Below are 26356 nucleotides of genomic sequence, written 5' to 3'. Positions count from 1 at the left end.
CGTGCTTAGATAAAAGTCCTAGGGTTTGATGACAAAACAACGCTTGGCTTTCCTCCCAGCCTGAGGCACAGAGGTGAGTATTCTTGAGCCACCTATGCAGATGAAGGTAGGAGGCTCATGCCTTCAAAACCAAACAAATCAGGCATTTCTAGGAGCTGCAATCTTCAGAAAGACATCAGGCAAGAACTCAACATTACAACGGCAGAACCAGCAATGGCTGCACATACCCAGAACACCCTCTGTTGTACTAAGAGGGAAATCTGCCTCCCCCACAAAAATCCATCCGGTCCCTCCACGCTTCCATAATGGCAAGGGTTTATTTACCTAAAAAAGATGCATCCAGATTTTGATGGGCTCTTGCTGCTTTTTAATCTATCATGCAGGGCACTGCTCCTGCAGGGATTATTTGACACTGAGCGAGAGGCAGCAGTGCCTGGCAAAACCTGACTTGCCTATTTTCATGGAGGCTGTGCTTGAGCATCTATCAGGTATGCTGCTCACACAGCCCAGCCAGACACTGCTCTCTGGCAAGTTTGGCAGACATCACAGCACTGTCTCTCACTCCAAGAGACTGCTTTTTCTTCTCTCACTACCCAGATGAAGGAGAAACCCGAGGAGATGGTTGTCCCTCCTCCTCACACTGCTTTTGCACTTCACAGTCGTGGCATTGCTGAGCTCCACAAAGCCTCCACCTTTTTCTTGCTCTGAGTGTGGTAAGGTGCAACATTTTTTATTCCACCTTTAATAACACAGAAACTGGCATTTAATTTTTAATGTTAGCTTAAAACCCAGGTGGTTGCTAGGCTTTACACATCTGTAAAATCAATCTCCTTTTGGGTCGTTTAGAGAGGTCAGGAGTCCAACACTGCTGCCTGCAACTAATCCCTTCCTCCCCCTCTTCCCTCCTCTCTCAAACACCCTTTCAATTTTGCTGGACTCAAGGCAAGGGTAAGGTCAGACGGCCAGCAGGGCTCCTGGGTACTGCAGGGGCCATAAACCAACAGGAATTAAAGCAGGATATACATGCCAGTTTATCAAGCCCGTTCCCTGGCCAGCACAGTTTAGTGGCCCATGACACATTCCCTTGTGCTTTATCTATGGCTCTTGAATAGAGCTTGCTACTGCGCATTTCTGGTCTCCAGGACTTTGCAGCTCTTAGGATGACCTGCAGGCTGGTTTGATCCTACCTGCAAAGGCTGTCTTGTCTAAGAAAAAAAATAAAATAAAAAAATCAGTGTAGAAAGGAATAGATAAGAACATATTCCCGCAGAGATGAGTCCCTGAGGTTTTAGGGTTTCATGCACTACCAGCAAGTTCATTGCACTTGTGAGATGTGTCCATAGCACCAGTGTTTTAAAACCTACATTAGCGAACAGGCTGCTTTTTCTTCTCTTTGGATTTTCTAAAGGGAAAGATCAAGAGAATGGAATGGAAGGGGGGATGGAAGGCACAAATAGGACTGGTTCCAAGAATATCAGCTACTTGTCAGCTCTGCAAAATAGCTGTTAATTTATAGAGGAGAAGTGTGCAGGTTCTTTCAGAGCCATACGTCAAAGCTTTCTCACTATGATACCTGGCTTTATTTGGCCTTCATATTATGGACCAAATTGGATTTCTCTGGTTCTGGATAAACTGCACAAGGGTGATGTACACTGTGATTTATTGCTGCAAGTGTTTAAAATGCCTCCCACTAAATTTGTTGTGACCTTATCACACTATTAAAACCTGAAGTAAATAAGTGCACTGAGTAAAGGTTAACAACACACAAATAAAACAAACAGCAAGCAGAGGGGATAGGACCTACCCGCTCACATCACTGGCACGCTTCAGGGAATGAAATTGTTGCATGTTCTGGCAGCACAAGGGAAGAGCCCAGAGGATGCAGAGCCGTACAGAGGTGGCAGAAATAAGGAATGGGGTTTAACTCCCCAGGCCAGCCCCGACCCCCCCAGCCCACTGAGCGTGACGGCTTTGCAACGACATGTTTCCACCTCCAGAAACCCCTGGGTTCCCGTGAAGAACAGCAGCCCTCTGCCTGCAGGCCAGGCTGGGCAAGGGCAGCAGCACAGAGGACCACAGGGCGCTCTCCGCACGGGGAGCCTGCAACTAGGATCAAAGCCCAACCACCACTGAGAGGACCCTTTACAAAAGCATTAAGAATTAGGCGTACAGCCAGGAGGTAAGCAGCTAGCAGCCTTCCAGATGGGCCTGAAAGGGACTGTCCGACTGACTTGCCAGCGTTGCTGGCTCCCTCTTCCTAAGGGGCGAGATGCTCCGCATCCAGCCCACGACACTCAAAGCAACGAGCCCAGGCAGGCTTGTGAAAACCCAGGTACCACAGAGGTCTCCTCCCATTCTTCTCCAACAAGATCCCCCGAGCTAGTGGTTCCCCAGCTCCACACCTCCCTCTAACTAGCTGAGCCGCTTACGCAGCAGAGCTGCCCGTTTCTGGAGCAGACTTAAACCACCAGATAACGACGGATCAACACCACAGCAAAGTCGCCCTGTCCCCCTTCCCAGCGCACCAGTTAGTGCCCCGCTCCAGATGGAGAGTGACTGCCCAAGCAGGAGCTCTGCTGCCACGAGAAGATCCTTTAGAGAAAGGATTTACATCGTGGTCTGAAGATGGAGTCATCAAGGACAAGCCGAGCCCGGAGTTGCCACGGGCTGAGTATTCACCCTGTAACAGCTGTTTCAGGTTTTCTAGAAGACCATGCCTAGGTCACGCCTTATATTGTGTGTCACAAAGGTTTACAAATTATCAGATATTTGTATAAAATTAGTATCAGGAAGTAGGCAAACCCTTGGAGAAACATGAACGCAAAGACTCAGAGAAAGAAAAAGAGTCATTTAAACCACGGATTTAAGCAGATTCCTTGCTGTTTTGTAGAGGGGAATACTCTCATCTCCAGGTGATCCTCATTATAGCCAGACACAGCAATTAAGCCTCGTGCAACTCAGAACAGGACACACCTTACCAATGCAAAGTGGAGGGGGGAGAAAAAAAAAAAAACTCATACATTTTTCATTAGAAAGTCTAAAAAATGTGTTTGAAGTCCTCAAGATAAAAGAAAAATAAAACAATTTCTGAATAAAAGCTGAAGAAGGTTCTATTAGTTTGGCCTCTGCATTCAGCTCGATTAGAAAAGTTTTTTTTGGTCCCAGGTAAATGTTCATTTCATATTTCAGGTAAGTGTGAAATTCTGAAAGTTTCTCCCCAAATATGAAACTGTTTGAATATAAAATTTAGTACGCCAAAGCACATTTTCTTCTGACATATCAGCAAAGGTGAGTCAGTTCATTAGAATCTCCCTCCTTATTCCAATACCAGTTGTGATAATAAATCCATTATTTTCATAATTGCTCCATTATAATGTAGTAGTAGGTTCACATCAATTTCAAAAGTCTTACTATGAGGCATTATCCAACCAAAATAAGAAACAATTAAAATTAACTTAATCTAAACTCCTACTTATGAGGCATTACCCAAACAAAATAAGTAGCGTGTAGCATGAAATTTATCTAACATCCTGTTAAAAACGATAACTTTGAGGCCAGAAAAAAAAATATTTTACTGAAAAGCATGCAATATAATTGACTTCTTCTGTTGCATTTTTGAAGTGAGAGCAGATAGCCAGTCTCAGTGCCAAAACAACCAGAGACGCTGGGCAGCCACAGAGGCTTCACCCCCCAGGCTGGTCCCAGTGCCCAGTAGCAGCCCCACACCAGCCCCCTCCTCTCACCCTCCCAAATATTTTCCCCTACAAACTCAGGGATGTTATTACTTCAGTCGTTCACTTCTACCAGGACTCCTTAGGAAGCTTCTTTGCAGGCTCCCACTGCCTTCAAGCCTCGGGGTTAAGGAATTCCTCTTCTCTAGCTGCAGGGAAGCACCATGGCTGGTACCTTCTCCCTGCCAGCCCCAGCGGGTAACTGCTGCCTCCCCGGCACAGCTTCCCACCCCGCAGAGCCCATCACCTCCACAACACAGGGCAGCTGTGCGGGCAAGCTCTCAGCCCCTAATCACAAACACCTTTTCACCTGGTCTGACCCGGGTCCCTCTTACTCAGAATCGGAATATTTCAAGGAGAAAAGGCTTTTAAACAGCAGGCACCTGATGCACCTGTCTGCTTCGTTGAGCGGTCGTGCACTCTCCTTGCAGAATTCACAGCAGATTACAATTTGTTCCCTAAAGCTTCTGAGATCTTTGTGGCACCATCTACTATCTTGAATCATAAACTGCGTTATCATTTGCTGCTTTACGGAGTGTGTAGCTAAGTCCTGCCTTGGACTGCTCTTCTGAATGTCCCTCCATTAGGCTGTAGCCACCTTGAAATTAAAAACCTCACAATTTTTTGTTTTAAGCATGTGTTGAATGGTTCTTGCCCAAGAGATGTATTTTCTTCGCAGCAATGGAACTTGTTGTATTAATGCAAACCAACCTTTTGTGTAACAAGTACATGGGAACCCTAACATGTTTCTATAGCGTGTAGGTCACATACAGCACTATGAAAAACGCTACAGATCCAATTCCCATCTCCTGTGCCCCACAAGGGGAACTAACAGCATCATTTTGCATGAATAACTTGATCTCAGCATCCCGTTTTACATTTGAAAAATGTATGTTCATGTTCAGAAACATATTAAAGCACTTAACTCCACCCCTGCCAGTTACCTCTTGTCTCTGCCTTCCTGAAATGAGTCATTAACTGTATTTCATCTGTTCAGTTCCAAAATCCTCAAATTCAGCTGCAAAAATGGCACCCCTTTGATCTTAGATTGCCACTAATTTATAATTGATAACCCAGTCTGGAAGGAAGGGAAAAGCTTCGTCCCCATTACTCGTTCCACTTAATACGTTCTGGTGCTTCAATTATGCAAAACCCAACTCTTGGGGTCCGCCTGCCTTCCAACATGTGAGTCAATGGGGGAAAGAGAAAAACCCAGATTGAATTATTCCAGCTGTAAATCTTCGTAATAGCATAGATGTCACGAGAGTGATATCCAACACTGAACAATTCTGTTTGTTTTCCGAGCTGTTGCTTTGTAGAATTCCCAAGGCATCCATTAATGACTTCAGAGAGCTCAGTAGAGAAGGACTCATTCTCCCTCACTTATATTTTTTTGGTCAGGTCATTAGACTGCATGCGGTAATGACCCTTTTTGGCCCAAGGCACTAAAAGCCTTGGAGTAATATATGACCTGCTAAGCAAGTAAGTGAGAAGGAATAATTAACACAAGTCATTTTGCTCTTTATTTTGCAGAAGAGAAACTGTCACTTCATTCTGAAGATGTTTGAATTATAAATGTTAAGAATATGAGCACCGTGAAGAAAACAGTAACGTGCAGGTATCACTGGGCCAAAGCATGTTTCTCTACTGGAAGTCTCTGACAGAAGCAGGACTACACAGGAGGGAACTCAGCTAAAAAGACACATATGCCTGCACCACCTCATATGAAAAACCGGCAACCAAAACGACGTATATGACTACACTTGTGTTCTGTCACCCAGCAGGCTGTTGGGCTTAAAGAAGAATAGTTTGACTTACATTTCTCTTAGACAAAACCGTACAGCCATGCAGCAAACCCCCAGGAATAGGGGAAATTAAAGACTGCAATTGCACAGGTGTTGTTCAAACGAGAACTGATTGTAAGCACAGGATGTCCCAGGGAAATCAGATGGATCACCTGTTTAGGACATTTCAGTTCCATAGTTCTCCAGAATTCACCCACATTAGCACAAAAAGAAAAAACGTAGCTTGATTTTCTACTGGCTTGTGTCAAGTGACTGATAGACTTCGTGATCTAGGAAGATGCAAACTGCAGCTGAAAGTTTTAGGACGAGGACAGGGTCTTTCTTCTGGAGGTCATCACAGCTTTTCTCTTTCAGGTGCTTATAGTTTCTCTGCTCTACCTGTCACTCATTTTCTACAAACTTCATTCTCTTCCACACTTGCCCTCATCCATCAGACTTGGTCAACAGGTCTTGACACTGCTGGGAAGTCTGGGAGATAACAGAGTGCAAAGGCATGAGCTTCCTTTCTGTAGTAAACTATGCTAAAGAACAACACAAGTATTTTGCAATAGAAATTCACATCCTCTCTTTTCTGCTCTCTTATGTGCAGTGAATTTCCCACAGTGACAAAGTCAAAGGCTTAGAGCAAATGGAGGAAACATCTTCACATTGCATCTATTGCCAGAATATGTCAAAGCCACCACATAAACCACCTTGTATTTGTTTGTACATTTTAAAGGACTAAGCCATTAACCTCGTGTAAGGCTAAATCCATCTTGCTCTCCAGGCTTCCCTCGCTCTGTTCTTTCTTCCCTGCTACTGCCCCATCAAAACCCTTTCAGTCCTTGGAAACTGCAGGGTAAACCATGTCCTTATACACAGATAGATGCTACGTGTACCCCAGACCATCCCCTTTTCCCTCTTTCCTCATGTCATGGACTGCAACACACCATTTCTTTCACCTTCCTGGCATTCTCATTCCCCTCCCAAATTTTCCCTTATTACCTCAAGAGAAAAATACGCCTTAGCCTTACACAAGTTGATGAGAGCAGTAAATTGTCGGATTGCTTCCTTGGGCTGTGCAGCCCCAGTAGAGGCTGTCCTGCAGTGGCCAGCAGGACCACGGCGACTGATCCGGGGCCAGTTCTTGCCTTACGTTTTGTCTCTCCTGCTTTGCTGCATGTTCTCCTGTTGTTTTTACCTTTCAGACACCTGGCAAAAGAAAAGCAACCTTGCACCTCACAGACATTTTAATAATTCACATTCAACTTCAGTTACTGCAAGTTTAATAAACGCTTATTAGAATACAATCATTTCTTCTTAAGGTGGGCAGTTCTTAAGAAATGAAATTGTACTGCAGAATTAAACTCTACCTAGTTATTTCTAAACTTTCTATCAAAATCACAATAATTACCTCTAAGAATGTGTATGAATAACAAACATTCAGTCCTCCTGGTTTTGTTGTTTTGTTCATATGCATGAAAGCCTTCCCCACAGTTCCTCTTGCCTTTGTTTTAGCAAAGACTTTGTTTCTAATTGGACTGAATATTCAGCTGGGTTTAAACCCAAATTTGTAAGTAAAAAACCTATACATAGCAACCAGCTCATCCTGAAATCTATTAAAAATAACAAGAGGGACTGAACTGAGATTATTTCAAGAGCTCTCTTGCATTCAACAGGAATTCAAAAGGAAAACAGATTTATTGCACTTGCAGAGAAGCTCTCCCAGGCAAGGGAGATGCAGGCGATAACATTGAGTCCTCCTAGTTTTTCCTCTCATCCACAAAGCAGAACCATGTGGATTTCCAAGCTAATTTCATACCTGAAAACTGGCTTGCCGTGCACTGATAGCCTGCTATCCCCTTCTGCGCCGAGACCGATTTTACTTTAAGCAGTGACATACCAACACTGTCTGTTTCTGCAGTCTCCTTTCTTCAGCCCTCCCCTGGGATGTTTGCAGGCCCCCATGAAATTCAGCTTAGCACTACGTGGAAGCAATGGAGAACACAGTAGCCTGTACAAAACTAAAATAAACCATTGCTAAGTGGCAGCTACACCAAACACACCTGCAAGACCCAGGAGAGCTGGCTGAAAAGCTGACTTAAATTTCCAGAAAAGGTAAGCCCAGCAGCCTCAGCATCGTGTTGCAACAGGGGGGTCGATGACATCCCTGCCACCCGCCCTCGCAAGGACAGCCACCCTCTCACAGGGCTCCAGTGACATTTGGGCTCACTGCACAGAAAGCAGCACGTTGCTCAAAGGGCAGACGACAGCAGACCACAAATTGCAACCTGCCACTCCCGCCCCGGGAGGATGTGTGCCGTGTTTTCATTGCAAGGGAGGGGTTTTATTATTTCTCTCACCTAAAAAATAGCTGATTTCATAAAGAGCATCTTTCCTGTACTCCCACTCATAGCAAGAAAATGGAAAAGCAATCCAGAGACTTTAGGTTTCTCCTTCTAGCACTTGACCAAGGAAGTTTCCCCGGAAGAAAAAGAAACCCCACCTTAAGAAGGCAATAAATTGTTTCTGGGGATGTGTTGTGGAATTGTTTAATGGCAGAGAACATGGCGCGAGGACAATTTAGACTTTCTCAGCAGGGAAAAATAACACCTTTGTAAGGCAGAAATGCGCACACACACCCCCCAAGGCTGTGACGGAATTTTTGAAGGGCAAGTCCTCCACCAAGACTTGCCTTGCTGGTTGCCCTGCAGCGATCTCATACAGCAGTCCCAGAAGCAGCCTTGAAGTCATCACCTACAGAAGGTACAGACTCAGATGTGCCTCCTGAGAGAGCCTGCCTTCCCAGGGAGGACACACATCTAACTCCAGGGCTACAAACAGAGGCCAGAGTGAAGCAGCAGCACATTCTCCTGTGTTGGGTAAAGCATGGCCTTTCAAGCTGCTCTTCAAAACAGAACGTCTTCCTGCGGACCACAGAGCCATATGCAGCTCCAGCTTAGGTTACTGGTGAAAGGTCTGTGCTCAGAGAGGCCGTGATTAGAGGCCAAATCAAGGAGGATAAATTTGTAGTGGGGTTGAGAGCATGTTTTACTGACTGTCACGCACCTTTAAGTGTTGAAAGTCTGCTGATCCCAAACAGTTCAGGCCACTGAACAGAAGTCACAGGAGCCAAGGTGGTTTTCTTTGAAGTCTTGCTTCTAGTTGCTTACAACTTCCAGCTCTCAAACTAAATGAGCTGAAGCTTGGCTCTCTGTAGATAAAGGTCTTACATTTGCACTGTACCAAAAGAGCTCCCAGAGCGCAGAGTAATTCCTCTGCACCATGCAGATTCCTGTAAATCACTGTAAACCACAGTGGGATCTTTTGTGGAAAGGCGCTAAAGAAGTCAAGTCCCATATATTTCCTTACAGATTCCACATATCAAGTTTGTTTGTTGTTTTTTTTCCTAAGAGCAAACTGAAATGAATTGAACGCTAGTATGGCTCAGCTCTGTAGCAGATCCTTAGCTGATATACGTTAACAGATCTCTGATTCATATTCCTAATTCACACTTTCTGGCCAACCCAGGAATGGATGTTTGGTCGTAAAACACAGCTAAGATGACCATAGTTAACTTTTCAAGCCTTGGCTTCAACAAGGTTAAGGACTCATCCATTTACCTTCATTTTGATGTCCTCATTCCAAAACTAGAAGAGGAAAGAGGCTTTTATTTCAGTATCGTAGAACTTGTCCACTCTCCATATGAGCTCAAAAGCATTTTACAAGAGTCTGTGACTTGTGTCTTCTGCCAACACATTTTCCCTGGTGCATTAGCATAGCAGCATGCTGGAGAAACACAAAAAACACCAACAAAAAATAATGACCATGTTTGGAACTAACCTACTTTGGGAATCCCTGGGATGCAGGGGAATTTGAACTGGCTACCCAGTTCCAGCTGTGTAAAAAAGCCCGGGCTTCTTTTTAAGCTTATTTATGTACAGATCAAACAAACAGACTTCCAAGTGCTTTCATTTAACTTTGATGGCAAACTTTGATGTCTTCACCATTTAGAGTAATCATTTTTATGTGCATTTAATATTATTTTTTTCGTCCAAAATACTACACATAAAAAGACCAACTTCATTTGAAATATGCAGCATTTTTGCTATTTGAAAACTCTGCATTTTTAATTTGTTTCTTATCAGCAGAGTACTTCTGGGGCAAAGAGAACATCAAGTTTTTAATGCCTTTCAGTTGATTTAAATTAATATTTTATGTTTGTATTCAAAAGAGCCGGCTAATAGAAGGCCCCTGACATTTTTTCACACTCTTTCTGTCATGTGTTATATGCAAAGTAATGGTAATTTCTCAAACATTTGGCACGTTGTTCCACGATGAGTACCCAAAAGATGACATTTCCACACAGCACAGATCACTTGGATCATTGCTCAAAAGCCCTGTGCCCAAGCTGGGGAGGAGAGGTACGCTAGCCTTTCAAGATTAAGGTGATATTATATCAACCCCTTGCTTTAGATGCAAATACTGACCTTTATGTGCTTGAAAGTCCCGTCTCCCCAAAATAACAAAGTAGGGGAGCATTCCTCTCTAGTTCTGTATTTCTGGCAAGCTCTTTTCCAAGAACATAGAAAGCCAGAGATAAGCGTGAAGCTTTTAATCAAAGGGGGCCTGAATGATTTCTATTGCATTTAATAACTACTTCATCACTGTCACTAGATGAAAGTGCTGTGTTGGATTCTATAGCTGACAACAGCAGTGAGGTAGAGGAGAGTCTTCAATTAGGAAGCTATACCCCTCTCCTTTGAAATCTGATGGAGAAGGACAGTATCTAAAGCTGCTTTTTCACTGCTGAACACTCCAGCTGGCTTTAACCTAGGTAGGTAGCTCAGAGGCTGCTAGCAATCCAGTACCAGCAGGATGGAGCTCAGTTTGCATTTATCATAACTAAGATCAAAGTGATGCCATGGTCATAAGGCCCAGAAATCTTCAACGATTCTGTGAAGATACTACTAGATGACTACTAAGGAAGCTGGGAATCATTTCCAGTAGGGATCTGCTACCCAGAAACTGACACAGTTAATTTAGTACAACCTAAATGCTCATTTAACCTGCAGGATTCACTAAAGATAGAGCTGAATCCTGGGCTTCCAAAACCAAAAATAACTTTTTAAGTTGGGATTCCTTAGCTCGCCTAAGTAGTAGCCATGCTACTCCTAGTTAGAGCACCACAACTAACCTTGAGCTCACTGAATCAAGAACATACCTTCAAGCAGGAAGAATTACTACTCTGTTCCTGACATACCCACATATTGCACCAACGTTTTCTCTTGTGATTATGTATATACACTGTTATAGTTCTTAACTTCCGCATGGGCCTGGCTACTCCAGGAGTTTAATGGGCACACAAACTTGGTTTTTTTATGTTCCTCAGTTGAAACTACTGGAGTCAACCTGGACTAACTGCACAAATGAGTCAGCAGAAGGTCACCACCCACTTAGGCAAAGTGCTCACTGAGCATGTCTCCAGATTTTTAGAAACGCTCTGGAAGCATTAACTCTTCTATCACTTTGGTTAACAAGAAGCAGTTGAACAGCTCCAGGAGGAGGTGGCAGAGATGCAAGCTCTCAGACTATCCCTCCTACAGCTGTCACAGTCACAGACAGGATCTACAAATTTAAGTCTGGAAAAGGAGGGAAGTTAGAGGAGGAATGTAATTACATAGCCAAGTCCCATACAGCACAGGTTACCACAATATCAGCACCGCATTTTGAAGAAAGAAACCACTTATACCATTATCCAAGACGATAGAGTACGGGGGAAAAAGTTTTCCTCTCTAGGGCAGATGAAGGAGGAGAGCGCTGAGAGGCAATCATTAGTAAAATAATTGGCTGCCTGCTTTGCACAGTTGCCACAAAATGTTTACGCTGTCAGTGCCATGACTGTTTGGCTTGCCAGAGTCACAGCTGTGCCAAGGAACTGTCTACCACGGGCTGCTGTTGCATTTCACCTTGTGGGTATACGATGCACCCCTGGGCCATCACCCCTATTGCCCTGCTATCCCAGGAGCCGTATCAGGAAAATTTATTATTAGCCTCCTTCTGAAACCTAGAATTTCAGCCCCCATGATTGCCATCAGGAACAAACACAACATCTGATACCTGCTTTTGAGAAATAAAGATACTATGCTGTCTGATAAAGGATCTGAATTAAGTATTTCTTATAAACAAGTAGTAATAAGTTGGAAGCTTATGTGTCAGAGAACAAGACTGTAGACAGAAAGAAATGCTAATTCTCTCATCTGGGGACAATAATGATGAATTTATTGTACTGTACTGGAGTGGGGTAGAAATGTCACTTCATCATGTGTGCTTTCCCCTTCATTTTCCAACTAACTTTAATGAAGCACACCTTGAAGGAGAAAGGATTCCTTTGCTTCATATCAAAGACGACAGACATAGAAAAGAGCCTGTAAGAGACCTGAATGAAAGTGATTAACCGAGCAGAGGCAGTCATTGCAAAAATTTCATCAAGAAATCTCAATTATCAGTGAGAAATCACATTAAAGAAGGGTATGGTCTAGGAAGGAAAGACATGCACCTCACAGTAACTTGCTCATATACTTCATGTGGAAAGCTTCTAAGAGCACAATCCTGAAAGACGCTGCAGGCTCCCTGCAGGTTACTGCTGCTCTCACTTCTGGTGGTGCTGAGCATACTCAGCACAATGCAGGATTTACCTCTAATGGCCGTCTGATCCAAAGGCCAAACTGTTAAATGAATAAAATCCCTGCATGCTAGGTCAGGACATGAGAAGATTGCCTGTGTTGCTGAGAGATTATCAAGTGAATAAATCTAGCACGTGATAGATAAACAAATACCCATTAAAAATACAAATCTCTCAACACTAAGAGAAACGCATTCCCAGCACACGCTCTGAAAGCCTTCGAAAAGACAGGCATATCCAGCATCAGAACAGATGGAGAAGATGGAACGATAATTGGTTTCCAAGCATCCATCCCCTTAAAAAGACTGAGCACAGCCCCCTAAAGAGACGGATAATCAGAGCAAAAGAAAAATGAGGAGTATCTTTGAAACTTCTAGGACTTGATGAGAACAGGTTGGAACCTCTGCTCTGAAATGTGACGTACTAGAGACAAACCAGACATTTCTAGCTACTTAGCCAAGAGTTTAGTTGGTATTGCCTTGATCTCAGACAGAAGTTTTCACTGACTTTGTAAAAGAATTGTAACTGCACCAGACTTCTGACCCTTATTCTTTACTCCAGTCAGCCCAAGGTAAATCCAGGTTCCGTATAATTTTGTCCCTTCCCTTCGCTGACTTCGGAAATCACTTTCCTCTTCCAAGGGCATCACAGTTCCGTTTGTCCACACTCAAATTTCTCCAGACATACCTCGGTCAAGAAGGTGTCATTTGTCTTCCCTCATTCAGCTGTCTGCAACTGCATTCCTACACCCTGGCCACAGTCAGGATGAAACTTAGCAACAGTGTTAAGCCCTAGCTACCAAAAGGGATCTTGGGCAGCTTCCCCAGTTCAGGTGGACGGGGCAGACAAAGCACAGCTAAAGCACACGCATGGATATGCTATTATAACATAGTTCTTCCACTGCTATAACGTAAGGTCTGTGTAGAAGTCACCCCAGTGCCTAAGCCTTTCCAGCTCAGGGGTCGCGTCTCCAGCTTGTCTTTTTCTCACAGGAACCACGTTCCGGCTCCAGCTCCGGGCACCCCTGTCACAGCACAGACCGTTGCTTCAGCCTGTGCTCTCAGCTGACAGACTACAAACCCATCCAGGCAGCCTTCAGCCACAATAATAACCTAAGTAATAACCTACGTAAGCCCCTGAGCCCAGTCCTGCTGGGAGGACCCCAGTTGCTAAGTCAGGACTGCCTTCCCCCGCCTGTGCAGGCAGGTGGTTCTTCAGCTGGTCCAGCTTCAGACTTAGCGAACTAGTGACACATTTCAGGAAAAACAGAAAGAAACAGAAAAGGACTTTTTCAGCTCGTGTAGAGAACCAGAACCGCAAGGAACAGCTGAAAGCTAAAACTATGCAAGTTAAGGCAGATGTCCTACCCCCATTCTGCACCACAGTGGGGTTCAGCTACATCCCCTTTCTGGTGAAAGCTTGTCTTTTCCGATTTGCAGCCTTTTTAAGAATTTTCCAGTACACCTTACTGTACTGGAGTAATTCAGGAAACTTAAAAACTCCTGAACTGAGAGGGTAGCAGGACAAGGCTCATTATTAATGATTTAATCAGCCATTTGTGGGGGTTTCTGGGTCTGTGCCAACTCTACCTTCAGAGTTTTAGGATGCACACTGTGTGAGGGGAAGTAGGACTTCTGTGCACTCTCTCAAGCTGTTCCATTACACCTGATTTATAGCATGACACTACTTGTTCTAGCCCATAACCTTGAGCTTGTAAACTACACAGGGGAAAATTTACTAACTATTGAGTTCATCTTAATGCACTATTGGGAATTTTAAGTGGGGAAAAAAGAAAGCAAAGAATTGGGGCCATCCAGAAGAGCTGGTTTTGAACAGCAATTCTTTAACAGCCCAGTGCAGTGTACCTCACAGTCCACTCTGTTTTCATTTAATTAAAGTTTTAATTTACATGGCCAGCATACAGTAAGGACCTATGTTTGTCTTGCTCTGAAGATAATCAATAAGCGAGATGTAGACACATTTCACCATTATTAGCTGCATACATTGATGGAGTTTACCGCAACAGCATGTACAAATAAATGCCTTTACTCCACTTTTAGCTAGCCTAAGAGTTTGATTGATAACAGGAGCCAGAAAACTGTTTTGCAATTTTTCTATTAGGAAAGAAAATTATCATCCACATAACAAAACAATTTCCTAGAGGTAAAGGAGTCCTCATTAGCGTAAACAGAAAAGCAATGAGAGCTGGAACACAGGTGCCTCAGGTACGTACTGCAATTCTGATGAGCAACCCCAAAAAGAACCCGGGATTTGCATGAGCACCAGGCTGGATGTGAGCCACCAACGTGCTCTCATCACAGACACAGCTAACTGCGCACTTGGCTCCATGAAAAGCATGGCCAGACAACCAAGGGAAGTCATCAGCCAAGGGTGCCAGTGAAGCTGTACCTGGAACATTGAATCTGGTTTTAGATCCCCCACTGCAAGAGAAACAGGCAGACTGGAGAGGGTACAAGGACTGGAGAGCAAGATTTACAAGAGGCTGACGCTGGGCTTGTTCGTCCTGCCAAAAAGGTGGTTAGCAGGGTGATCTGACAGAACGGGAGAGTTACAACGGGATAGTCAATCACTTCTCAGAAGCACCAGGCAATGGAACAAAGTATACTGACAGCAGAGTACAGCTTGGGAGGCTCAGGCTGGGCTTGGCAAAAAGTTTTCCCAGGAAGAGTAGCCTAGGACTAGTACAGGCTACCAGAGAGGTGGCCGGATTTCCGATATTGTTAGACAGAGACACAGGTGACTTGATGCAGTGTTGACAACGGTCCCAGCTCCAAGCTAATTTAAAACGAAGGTATCCTATGAATACAAATGTGGTTTAAGCCTTTATTTGACTGTTTCTGGAGGCAAGAAAAAGCGAGTGAATCTAGGTTCATATAGGATAAATTCATTTTACCACACAAAACTTGATGACTGTACTACTGTGCAAGACACAGAAGTAGCACCCACAGAGCAGTTATTCAGATGCTCTGCCCCATGTTTTGTCTTCAGTTTCAAGAATGGCCTGTTCAAGTGTGTTACACAGACTTTCAGATTAATTTCCTCAGCTAATACTCTGAGGTGGATGCCTAATTTGCCCAAGTAAAGTTACACTCTCCTTGGTGCATTCTCTTCAATGGCAGTCTGCCCTCTGTATTAGCGTACAACTTCCTTGAAACCAAACGACAGTGTTGATGTTATAGAGCAAATACAAAATTAGCTCTGCATTTGCTGACTACTCCCAGAAGATAGCTTGTTCTTCACTTCAGTCTAAGTACTGGAAAGTCAGTTTCTGAAACTTTCCCCTCCTTTCAAGTTATTTTCCCTAGGTAAGGCTCCAGCAAACAGTAACTTCTGTGATTATTATTGCTATTACAGTCTCTCATTTTATTTAATTAGTAATTATTTTAAATTACATGGCTGAATACGTCATTCAGCAATAAAGCCTCGTTCTTTGAAAAGCTTGAAACAGGGGCATTTTCAGCAAGGCTATAGCTCATATGGTTGAAGAACATCACATTTTGTTTCTGTGGTTCACCAAGGATATTAGGAGTAACCTTATTTCTGCTCAAAGGAGAATTCTGTTTGCACACGACTTTCCAGCATCCCAGCTGTGGATTTTCATAGAGACTGGCAGAAAGCAAACAGTGATTCCTACTGTTCCTTCACTCAGCGGTGAAGGATTTCCCCAAGCACCTCCACCATGCAGAGGTGGCAATACTGTTATACACCTCCCATTTGTGTAATCAGAAGATTTGCACTGCATGACCTTGGTCTAGTCAAGTTCAGGCCATGTACAGTAACAGAGCTGAAGCACTGGGCAGAACATGCCTGTTTGTGCCCAGGTACCACTCAAGTCCTAATGCAGCCCACTTGACAGTGGCAATTTCCAGTACAGATCTGACCAGAATCACAGGTCCCTAACTGTCCAGTCATTGCTATAACACTTACATTTATCTTCCATGTATTTAAAGAGGCTGATGATCACTTAACTATATCAATGAGTCTTTCCTTACTCTACCTTTGACGAACTACCTTAGTAAATGCCTTAAAAAGTAAAAAAAAAAAAAAAAACAAACCATGCCACCACAACACTCCACACATCCAAAAAGACATTCAGGCTGCCTGACCAATGTATTTTGACTTTCTCACTGGATACTTTAAAATGTTTACGAACAAGCCCAACAGCAGGTTTTTAAGTTTTCCTCAATTAAATCTCACATTGCTGAGCACAGCTCACAGTTCTGCTCTCTTCAGATTTCCCTGAAGCCTTACTACACCTTCACGCATACTTGCTCCTTCTCCAGTTTCTGTAACATCAGCACATACATACACAAGCGGTGAGTTTACAGTGCCCCCAGACGTTACTAATACAATTAGCATCATGTAGAGGCCTAGGTGCCTCCCTCCCGGTGATGGCTCATTTAAGAATGCTCTTCTATTGGAGGTCACAGTAATAAATGATCTTCTGCTACAGACTTGTTGCAGTTAGCATGGAATTTTCCGTCTGAATCCATATCAAATATCTAACTGAAGTGTGGATGTACTAATTACCAAGAAAGCACAGCAGAATCAATCCCTTTCAATTTTATTTATATATAAAACTTAACAGTATAAAGCTTTACCGCCAGATCTTACTAATTAAAAAGGTTCAGGCAGCCTCCCACACCAATGTTCTGATGCACCTATCACAGAAACCACTTCAGACAACTCTTACCATCTCACCAGTGAAAGGGAAGGATCAAGCCAGCACAAACCCCTCATCTCACCATATGTCCCATCATCGTACTGTTACAGACATGGCTATGGAGCTTCCTTAGTCAACACGGCTTTAAGCAGGCAGAAAAGGGCACTAAGAAATAAGAGGAATGCTGAAAAGCATGCCAAAAGGGAGTCCTCCCACTTACTGTTTTGAGAAAGGAAACAAGAATGACAAGCAACAACTTTGCTTTTTGACTGAAAAATTTTAAAAGCCCAGGTCTGTTTGTTTAAAGGAGTGTCAGGGCCACCTGCTGCATCACAAAAAAAGCCAGAAAAGACATCAGTCACATTTTCACTTCTCTCCATCTCTGCAGATTCATAACTAGAGCAATGATATCTATAAGGACACAACCTTGGCTGGAGGTCCAGAAGGGATACAAAGAAAAATTTACAGCATGCAGGAAAAAGAGGTACTGGAGTAAAATATCTAGAAAGCCAGGTTTTACATGCTTAGGTGACTAGTGCTTATTAAACTTGGATTATTTTGCAATTCTTTAGTCTTCTCCCAGATCACTGACCCAAAAAAGTATTAAGTCATTCAAGTTTGCTACAAATGTAAAAGATTCGGTATGATGAAAAGAGTTTAAAGGCAGCTGGCACAGCAAAGCACAGCTGTTTATCATAGCACAACAGACAGTTCTTCAATCACACATCAGGGGCTACCAATAGAGTTTTATCAGGATCATACCTTTCAGACAAAACTTACTGAATTGTGGCTTTACAGCAAGTAATAAGTCTTTAAAGTCCACTGCAGAAAAACAGACTGCAAAGAAGCACCCATAAATGGTATTGAGCTATGCATGTACTACTTATAACTTCACAGTCTCCTAACACTTTTTAACATCATGAGACCCTTTCTTTGGTAGCCAAAAGAAACAGCTGTATACTACCTTCATGAAGACAAAGGTAATTTGTTTCCTTATAGGAACTGTCCCTTTGCCATCACTCAAGTACTGACCAAAGTCAACACATGTAAGAAAAGCTACCGCTAGTTGATGTGATAAAAAGATCCAAACGAGGCAAGCAGTCTATCTCCCTTTCTAATGTTCCCAGAATGGAAAAGAAAGGTCTAAATATCAGACATTTGCATAAACAAGCAACTTATTCTATTTATGCTGATGTTCATGATCTCCAGCCATCTGAGTTGAAAATTTGACTGGGTGGAATGAGATTCCCCCTACTGACTGCAGTCTTTTTCTCTTCAAAGAAGTAACTATAAAACCAGGAGTGTTCACAGAACTGAAAGCCCAATTTGTATATGCAACAAGCCATTCCATATTAAATCCAAGGAGCATTTTACTTGCCTCAACACTACAAAAGCAATTTGTTTCCAGACCGTGTAGAATAATTAGTTCACTCTTCACCAAGACAAGCTTTTTTCCATATTGTGCCTGTTACCCATACTGAGTTTCCAGAGAACAACCTGAACTCCATGCACATATCAGACTATTAATGCCATGGTCAGAATCAAGAACAGTTTCATCGTGTTTTAAGTTTTCACCACCACTTCCTTCTCTGACAAACTAAACATTGCCACCTACTGACTCTGTCAAAACCTGATATTTAAATGACTTACTCCCCACTCCCACACACAATGCTGAAGATGCACAACAGCAACTGTACAGAAAGAGCACTAAAGCCCAGATCAAGAAACTATAAATTGATGCCTGATAATCTCAGCTATTATTGTTACTTGTTTTCTTCCAACGCTGTAACTACTTTAAGTTGTCAAATTTTAGTAATTTTAATCCAGGTCTTGATCTTGCAACGTGAATATCAAGCACGCATTTTTTACAATAAAAGACCCAACCTTAAATTCATGCAACTGTCTTATGTGAGGACAACCACAGCTCCTTACAAGCTTTATAACAGCACCGGATATTCTAGATTGTATAGTCCAGGTTAGAGCTTGAATGCCGTGGTCCAGGTAACTCAGAAAAAGTAACATCTCTTGCTGCTTTTCCAAGATTTTCCCATACCTATGGTTTGACAAATAAGAAAAACCCCTATGGTTATTCTTGCATCATGCAGCTCCAGCAGCACCAAAGACAGAACTAAAACATTATTTTTATTATTCTTTCATATAATTACATTATCGAACAAGAAATACCTATACAGTCACAAAAGTTTGTCACAGTGTATGAATAAGGGTTCTGCTTCGCAGCTGCTGCACATATTCTTTTGCTTGGTCAAAACCAGTCTTTGGTGGCTCTGGAGGAGGAGGAGGACCTTCCACCAACTTCACAAAGTAATGGCACCTGACGATTTTCATGATGCCAAACATGCCTTTGCCATGGTAACGAATCCGCTTCATATAGCGGCCTTTGCCTGCTGTTGACTCAGCTGAAGGAAAAAGGTGGGGGGGAGAGAAGACTATTCAGTCAAGAATAAACTACTACACATCTGCAACTGAAATACTGTCTGGACAGTATATTTTTCATGACTGCATACGAAAAGTTCATTCTACTCAGGATTCTCTCTTCCACCTTTCTTCTATTACTTTTAGTGGATTACTGCTAGAGGAATCTGTGAGTTGAATTAACACTTCAGGAGCACCAGAAAAGATGAATTTAGAAAGTATGCATGCAAAGATAAATACGTAGTAAAGGACAAATCCAAAGGAAGCTCATGGAGCAGTTACTAGATTATATAGCTCTTTCTGAAGGTGGTATTAATTCCACTGCTTTTCAGTAGTTTGTCTCATGAATTTCTGTAGAAGTCTTACAGACTTCATTTTTCCTCCTTTCTTCCTTTATTGCATTCATCATGGGTATTTTCATTATCTACATGCTCAGTCCTGCACTAGCAGATAAACCTTATGGCAGAGACCTGGAAGGCTCCAAAGAATTCTAATCAAACCTGCTCTACAATCCAGGTTACTTTAAGCTTGAGGTCAACTTAATAACATTTATACCATATTTGGCACAATGAGAATTTTTTTCTTTGGGACTAAAAACATTACAAGTAAACATTTCTCTAACACTTTTCTAGGCAAGAAAGTGCTGTAGTTATTACAAGCTTATCCTGTAATCATCTATAACAAAGCCTTTTTTAATAAAAACTCTAGTGTCAATATTGATTTATTTTTATTCTGTTTCTAATAGAAGTTTAGATTCTGATCCTGCAAAACTAATAGTACTAGCCACGGACAAAGCTTCCAGCATCTATGTTCACATTAAACGTATTAACATACATTAAAACATAGTAAAAGTTTGCTTCTCATTTGCTTAATCTTTCATAATCATACCTAACATCTTCCTCACTGGGACTTTCTGTTCACGTAGGGAGCAGAAACCCCACTTTGAGATGAATGCATCTTATAAACAACGCATCTAGCAGATGCCAGAGCACCACCAGTCAGACATCAACTATAACAAACTGATGGCTGAAGGCTCAGCAGCCACACTAACTTCAGCTGTGCTGCAAGTCAGAAGCACACACCTTTCATGTTTCGGTAAACACGAGTTTACTAGAAACCATCCTCTACTCATTTCCGCTGATTTGAAGCAACAACACTTTGTTAAGGATAAATTATTTTTTATGACATTTTTCTGCATTAAAAATAAGAAGAAAATGTACCTATATGTAAATTTGATTTGAATTCCACATTGTGATTTCTTACTGCCATTTCCTGCGCTTCTAACAGGACCTGTAACCAAAGGAAAAGAAATTGAAATATTGAGTAGGAATTTAAGAAACGCTCTCTCTTATCTCTAGACAACAGGGAAGAAATTGCATGTTTAAGTCAGTAACACAAAAAGTATTCTATAGAGACCAGAACTCTTGAAAGACAACCATCTTTTATGTAAGTACGTTCTTTGCATACAGACTGAAAAACTTACTATGTTTTTGGGGAGGAAAGGGAGGGGAAAAGATGGTTGCCACCAGCATGTGTCAGCCATCCATCCATGGACCTCTGCCTAATCAGACATGAGACTAGAAACAAATTCCAAGGTAGGCAAAATGAACTTTTCAATACTTTCAGCTAATATAGGATACATCTTTGTCATTATTACGCCAGAAAGCGCTTCAGCCTAGGAAATGAGTAATTTGAGACTCCTAACAACTACACTGTATGACAAACTTTCATGCCTTTACAGAACTCAGTCCTTTCCATGATATCCTTCATCTCTAACAGTTTTAAGAACCAAAGCACAAAGATGTAGCAGCCATTAGTGACAAGGACTCTACATTATTTACCATGAACTTAACACCAAGCATTGTTAGAGAGGGTACCCACATGTAATTTATTATCGTTACAAGTTAAAACAGCCAGCACAAGTGATCTCAGCATATTACCCATAAGTCACAACATTACACAATGGCTACAAAAATACGTTGTTTGAACATGCTCCCAACAGGCTTAATAGAAGCATAGAAAAACACAGAAACAGAAGCATCTCCAAACTTCTGGTGATAGATACTGATTTTAAAATTTTATTGAAACTAGGAGTGTTATAAGAATACTACTACATACCTCTTTGATCACCTTTGCTCCCTTTTTATCACTAAATTCCAGCTGAGCAAGAGCCTGATCAATGGACATTCCTTTTATCTGCAATCAAAGTGATAAAATTAATTTTTTTTTTCAATTACAAATGCTTCCCTTCTCTTACTCAGAAGACAGTATTTAAATTATTTTGTTATTATAAAAGAGCAAATCAAAAGACTTTCGTTTCCTTAATTACCATTTCTTCAATGCAACATCTTACATACAGAACTTCTGAGCTAAATATTGAATAAATCTTGATAAAACATTCAATATTTTTTTCCTTATGAGAAAAAGAGCCCATTACTGCCCTTCACAGTTCCCTTTGCCATCTCCTGCTAGGCAGGAACCAACACAGAAATTCTTCCATAGCGCATAATCTGCATATGATCCTGGGTACACATTTGAAAGCATACTAGGATAAAGCAGCTAAAACAAACTACAAACAACTGTTGGTCTGCACAGACGCACACTCTTCCCCAGGACTCTATTATGAAGATGCTGATTAGACTGGGACTGAACTAGGCTGGTAAGGCAAGTATAGCAACTAAATTTTGCATTCTAACAAATACAGTCCAAAGTGCTTTTTGCTTACCAGTTTTGCCAGATACCACATCTTATCTTTGCTATATTTTATTTCCCTCCGACAGTGATATATTTCCTAGGTGCAAAAACAAAGTTAGAGGATCAGTAACTTTGCTGTGAAAACAACAATGCAGCACACACATCTGCTCCACAATCTATTTTCTTACTAGGAATAAAATAAGCATGACTCCCCCTGCAATACCGTGTCCGTACCAAACCAGGCATAAGCTTCTGACATTCGAAACTGAAAGCATTGAAAAAAAGCAGCTAGCACACAGAAAATTTTACTACAATCTTATGAGAATTAGTTTATAAACAGAAATCCCTGAAAAAGATAATCAGAAGATTTTTCATCATTTTTTCCTTCCCTCTTCCCCCCCTTTTGAAGCAGCCTAAGGCTGACATGCCCATTCAGTCTTCAAAATATTACTCTGCTATCAAGTCAAGTTACTGGGATAGCAACTAAATAATACCACCAGAATGAACTTAATTAGCTTTTCAGAACTGAAGAGGGTTTCAAGTTTGATTGGTATGAAGAGCTGTCTCCAGAGAGCCATTTAACATTATTATTGTACTAATAGGGACCAAAACTAGCTAGTAAAATTTAACATCAATAAAACTTTGAAAGAGATGGCATTCTTTAGGAACAGGTGAAAAACTGATTTAATAAGCAAGCTGGTCAATGACTGCATTTTTTACATGCACTGCATTAGTCAGCACAGTACACAGTATGCATTTCTACATCCTAGGCTATGATGTTCACAGAGCAATAAATGCTCACGGCCCACAAAAGCATGTGTCCAAAAAAACCCTATTCTTTTGAGATGCAAACACTTTACTGAGCAGTGTGCCTAATGGGCCACAACACATTAATTCCCAATGAAGAACAATTACAGAAAAAGAATTCCAAAATATCAGTTCTTGACAGTAAGGAAATACTGAAGAATTAACCTAAAATTCTCATGAGTTCTGCTGTAGAGAAAGCAGCACTGATTAATCCCTTCAGTGATCCAATAAAAAACGGTTTTCATCTGCAACAAATTAAGAAGCTTGCTTCTGTTTACATTTAACTGTATTTCCCAGTTATAAAATGATCAGTAAGAGGGGACAGGGAGAAACAGGCATAAACCTACCGTTATCAGAAACTAATCTGTTATGATTGCATTTAAAAAATTGACCAATGTTACTTATGTTGACTTTTCCAAAAGCTGTCTTGAAGAGCTATTAGAAAGCCCTACACCAAGCATACAGGTAAGAAAAGAAAATTTTAGCTTCTTTGCTTCAGTTTATGGCTTAGTAAAACACAAGTTATTGTGCAACAGACTAAAGAAACCACCCCACTGTACAGTACATATAGAATGGCTTCCTAAGGAGAAAAAAAAAAAAAAAAAAAAAAAAAAAGACTCCTGCAATCACGTGCCACATCTGACTCACACATCCCTCCCCACATAGTTTTAGAACCTCTTGGTCCACATTAAACATTCCAAGCAACTGCTATGATAGAAAACAACCTCTGAGTAGCTTCCCTAAGGGAAGGCCACAGCAAGAGGCAACACACTATCAGACTTCAAGGAATCTATAACGCAAACAAATTTAAGAAATGAATAGCGTGCACTCTATTGTACCTACATCAAACAGGCACCGCTAGTTCCACTACTTAGCAAAAGTCTGTGCACAGAAGCAACAATGCAGTCACTTTGTTCTCTAGTTATTTACTGTCAGTACAAACAGAACAAACGCATAATGATACATCCTGGGTAATTTCTTCCTCCTTGTAGTTCAGAGACTTCTACAAAGAGTGGATGGTATACCTTTACAGTCTGCATCACATATCAGGTAGATGATCAGCTGCAAGCAACCTGAAGCTCCAATGTAATTTAGAAATGGAAAGTATTCTAAGTGATGCTAACTTTTACAATATAGATATGCCAAACTGACTAAAATCTTAAACAAACGAATAAGCTGTCAAACTAGTGCCTTGTGGAATTGCCCAGAGACAATCTGTTCGGAAATTGCTAAACATAAACAGGGATGGAAATTCATAGGTGTATGCTTACAGCTGGTCTCCGAGGTTCCCCAGGCAGCTGCGGAGGGTAAACAATCCTGTTCTTTTTCTCCCACTTCCCAATTTTCTGCAGAGATGTGCTTGTGTGGATGCATGACAGAGGAAAAAGGCTACTGGATGCTAGCCACCTGCAAGACACGACCAGTCTTCACTGCTGAACATTGGAGTTCTTTGTCCCTGCCCAGTTTATCTGGAAAATTGTGAACTTACCCATCTTGATAAAGAGAACTGACACATTTGATTACTCACAAAATAAAACTGTCCACATTCTCTACAGTTTACATTGAAAGGGGTTTTAATTCAAAAAGTAGCCTCAGGATTCCTAACCTAACTGGTCATGAACCAGAACTGACATTGGTACAGCATGAGATTCCACATTAAGTGTCTCCAGATCATTGCACAGTCACCTCTTTCTTCTTACGTGGGGTTCATTACTCACAAAAATAACTTACATCTTTTCCAAGACCATCCAATGCTTATTTAACTTTTACCCACCCAACAACATTTTTAGCAGTGAAAACTATCCTAGTTTTTCAAGGGACTGAGCATCAAGAAAGTATTAGCGTTTCATAAACATTCTAAAATTTGAAGGGAAAGATATTCTGAACTATTTTCAATATGCAATCATGTCGATGCAAGACAGCTGATCGCAAAAACCCCTCCGTTTTCAGTCAGATCACCCGCCTCAGTTTCAGAAAAACCAAGTTACGTTCTGCCCCCTGCTGACTAGCTAAAGCAGTACGCTGGGCGGCCACTCGCAACTACAAGAAGTTAAGTTCAGGAGCAGATACTGCGAGTTTTACTAAGGCTTGAACGGCTTTGTGCAGGTAACCACACGGTGAAAAGCATTTTAAAAACAACGGGCAAACAGAACACACTGATTAGTTTCAAAAGGGCACTGTACACCGTAATGTTTTCACATCCTATCAGTAGGGGGTAGCATAATATACAAATTCAAATGTTACGGAATATTTTTTAAGGTATTTACCAAACCCTGTTTATTTGTTTAATGCTTAAAAATTCCACTCATCAAGACAATTCATCATCACCAGACATAATATCACCGATTAATACAGGAAAATATTTGACAAGCACGTGAATATCATTTTACAATTTAACATGTCAAGCAGTATGAACTCAGTATTGTCTTCCCGGTATTAACAGAACACATTAATAAATTTGATGAACTAAGGAATCTTACATATTCTCTCTCTTAAGGTAATCCAACCTCATATGAAGAGCAACTCTATTAATCACAGCTTTAAGAGAAGTAAGAGAACACAAACACATTTTAAGCAAAAGAAAACAATGACAAGCAACAAACAAAAGTACTTCATATATGAGTAAGTGGAACAGTAAAGAAAAATCTGAGCACCTTTCTAGAAAGAATCATGCATAAGTAGCAACTGGGAGATATACAGACTAGAAGAACAGAGTAAAACAATTTGGATGTAATTCAGTTCAAGGAAAGGCAGTACCCAAAGCACAGCCAACATCAGCCTATTTCTTCTTCCTTCAGTGACACAGGCCTCTGCAATGCATTTACCTCCACAGGCCCTAGTGGAGACCAAAGCTCTGCACTTTTGAGACTCCACATCAGCCTTTCTTCTGAAGTCAGGGATATAGTCAGCTATGACAGCTACTCCCTCAGCACAGCTCCACCATTTCCCCAGACTGAAGAGAAAGACCAGTAACTACAGAAAAAGCAACGACTGGGGATAGCGCAGAGGGCAGCAACACGTACTGTGTTACTGACCCGCACCATAAAACTGGAGCAAATCTGGATGCCCGATAGAAAGGGGTCGAGAGAGAGGCATCTCCATCACGCCACAACCTCCAAGTTCCCACAAAGGCACTACAGAGGCACAAAGTGACCTTTCCCCACAGCTCCGGGGCAGGGCCAGAAGCCAGCAAGAAGGCCGAGCCTGACGACCGGGACCTCCAGGCCGGGGACCCCCTGAGCGGGGCGGCTCCTGCTCCACCGCCTGCTCCGGACCGCGGCAGAGCCAGACTCACCTCTCCGGCCGCGCCCAGCCGAGGAGACGGCGCACCCAGGCACCACCTAAAAGGGAGTAGCACAGTGAGCGAGGATTGAGCAGACGAGACCCTCCGAAACCAGCACTCCCGCTCCGTCCCCTCAGACCTACCCGCGCCAAGGGCCCACGGCGCCGCCATCTTGCCCGCCGCGCTTCACGGCAGGCGCTCCGGGGGCAGGCGCGGTGAGGCGCGGGGTTTGCGACGGGTTTGCGACGGCGTGCG

At 42.2% G+C, this 26356-nt stretch overlaps 1 protein-coding gene across 2 annotated transcripts; it reads right to left on the bottom strand.

The window, feature by feature from the left end:
- Nucleotides 1-16769: 16769 nt before the first annotated feature.
- MRPL22 (mitochondrial ribosomal protein L22) lies at nucleotides 16770-26335 on the bottom strand. Of its 2 annotated transcripts, XM_037396988.1 has the most exons (8): nucleotides 26245-26335; nucleotides 26114-26159; nucleotides 24090-24225; nucleotides 22043-22108; nucleotides 21436-21513; nucleotides 20538-20607; nucleotides 19069-19301; nucleotides 16770-18937 (listed from the first exon to the last, which is right to left on the bottom strand). In XM_037396988.1, exons 1-7 carry the CDS (start codon nucleotides 26270-26272, stop codon nucleotides 19090-19092), a joined length of 636 nt encoding a protein of 211 aa, XP_037252885.1. In that variant the 5' UTR covers nucleotides 26273-26335; the 3' UTR covers nucleotides 16770-18937; nucleotides 19069-19089. The 2 variants fall into 2 exon arrangements, with proteins under 2 accessions (XP_037252885.1, XP_037252884.1); XM_037396987.1 differs by lacking the exon at nucleotides 16770-18937 and having other exon boundaries at nucleotides 19006-19301.
- Nucleotides 26336-26356: the final 21 nt, after the last annotated feature.

This window comes from Falco rusticolus, chromosome 8 (genome assembly GCF_015220075.1).
Source record: "Falco rusticolus isolate bFalRus1 chromosome 8, bFalRus1.pri, whole genome shotgun sequence".
Taxonomy (NCBI): domain Eukaryota; kingdom Metazoa; phylum Chordata; class Aves; order Falconiformes; family Falconidae; genus Falco; species Falco rusticolus.
The sequence above is the reverse complement of the archived record's forward strand: the minus strand, read 5'-3'. Positions and strand labels throughout refer to the sequence as shown.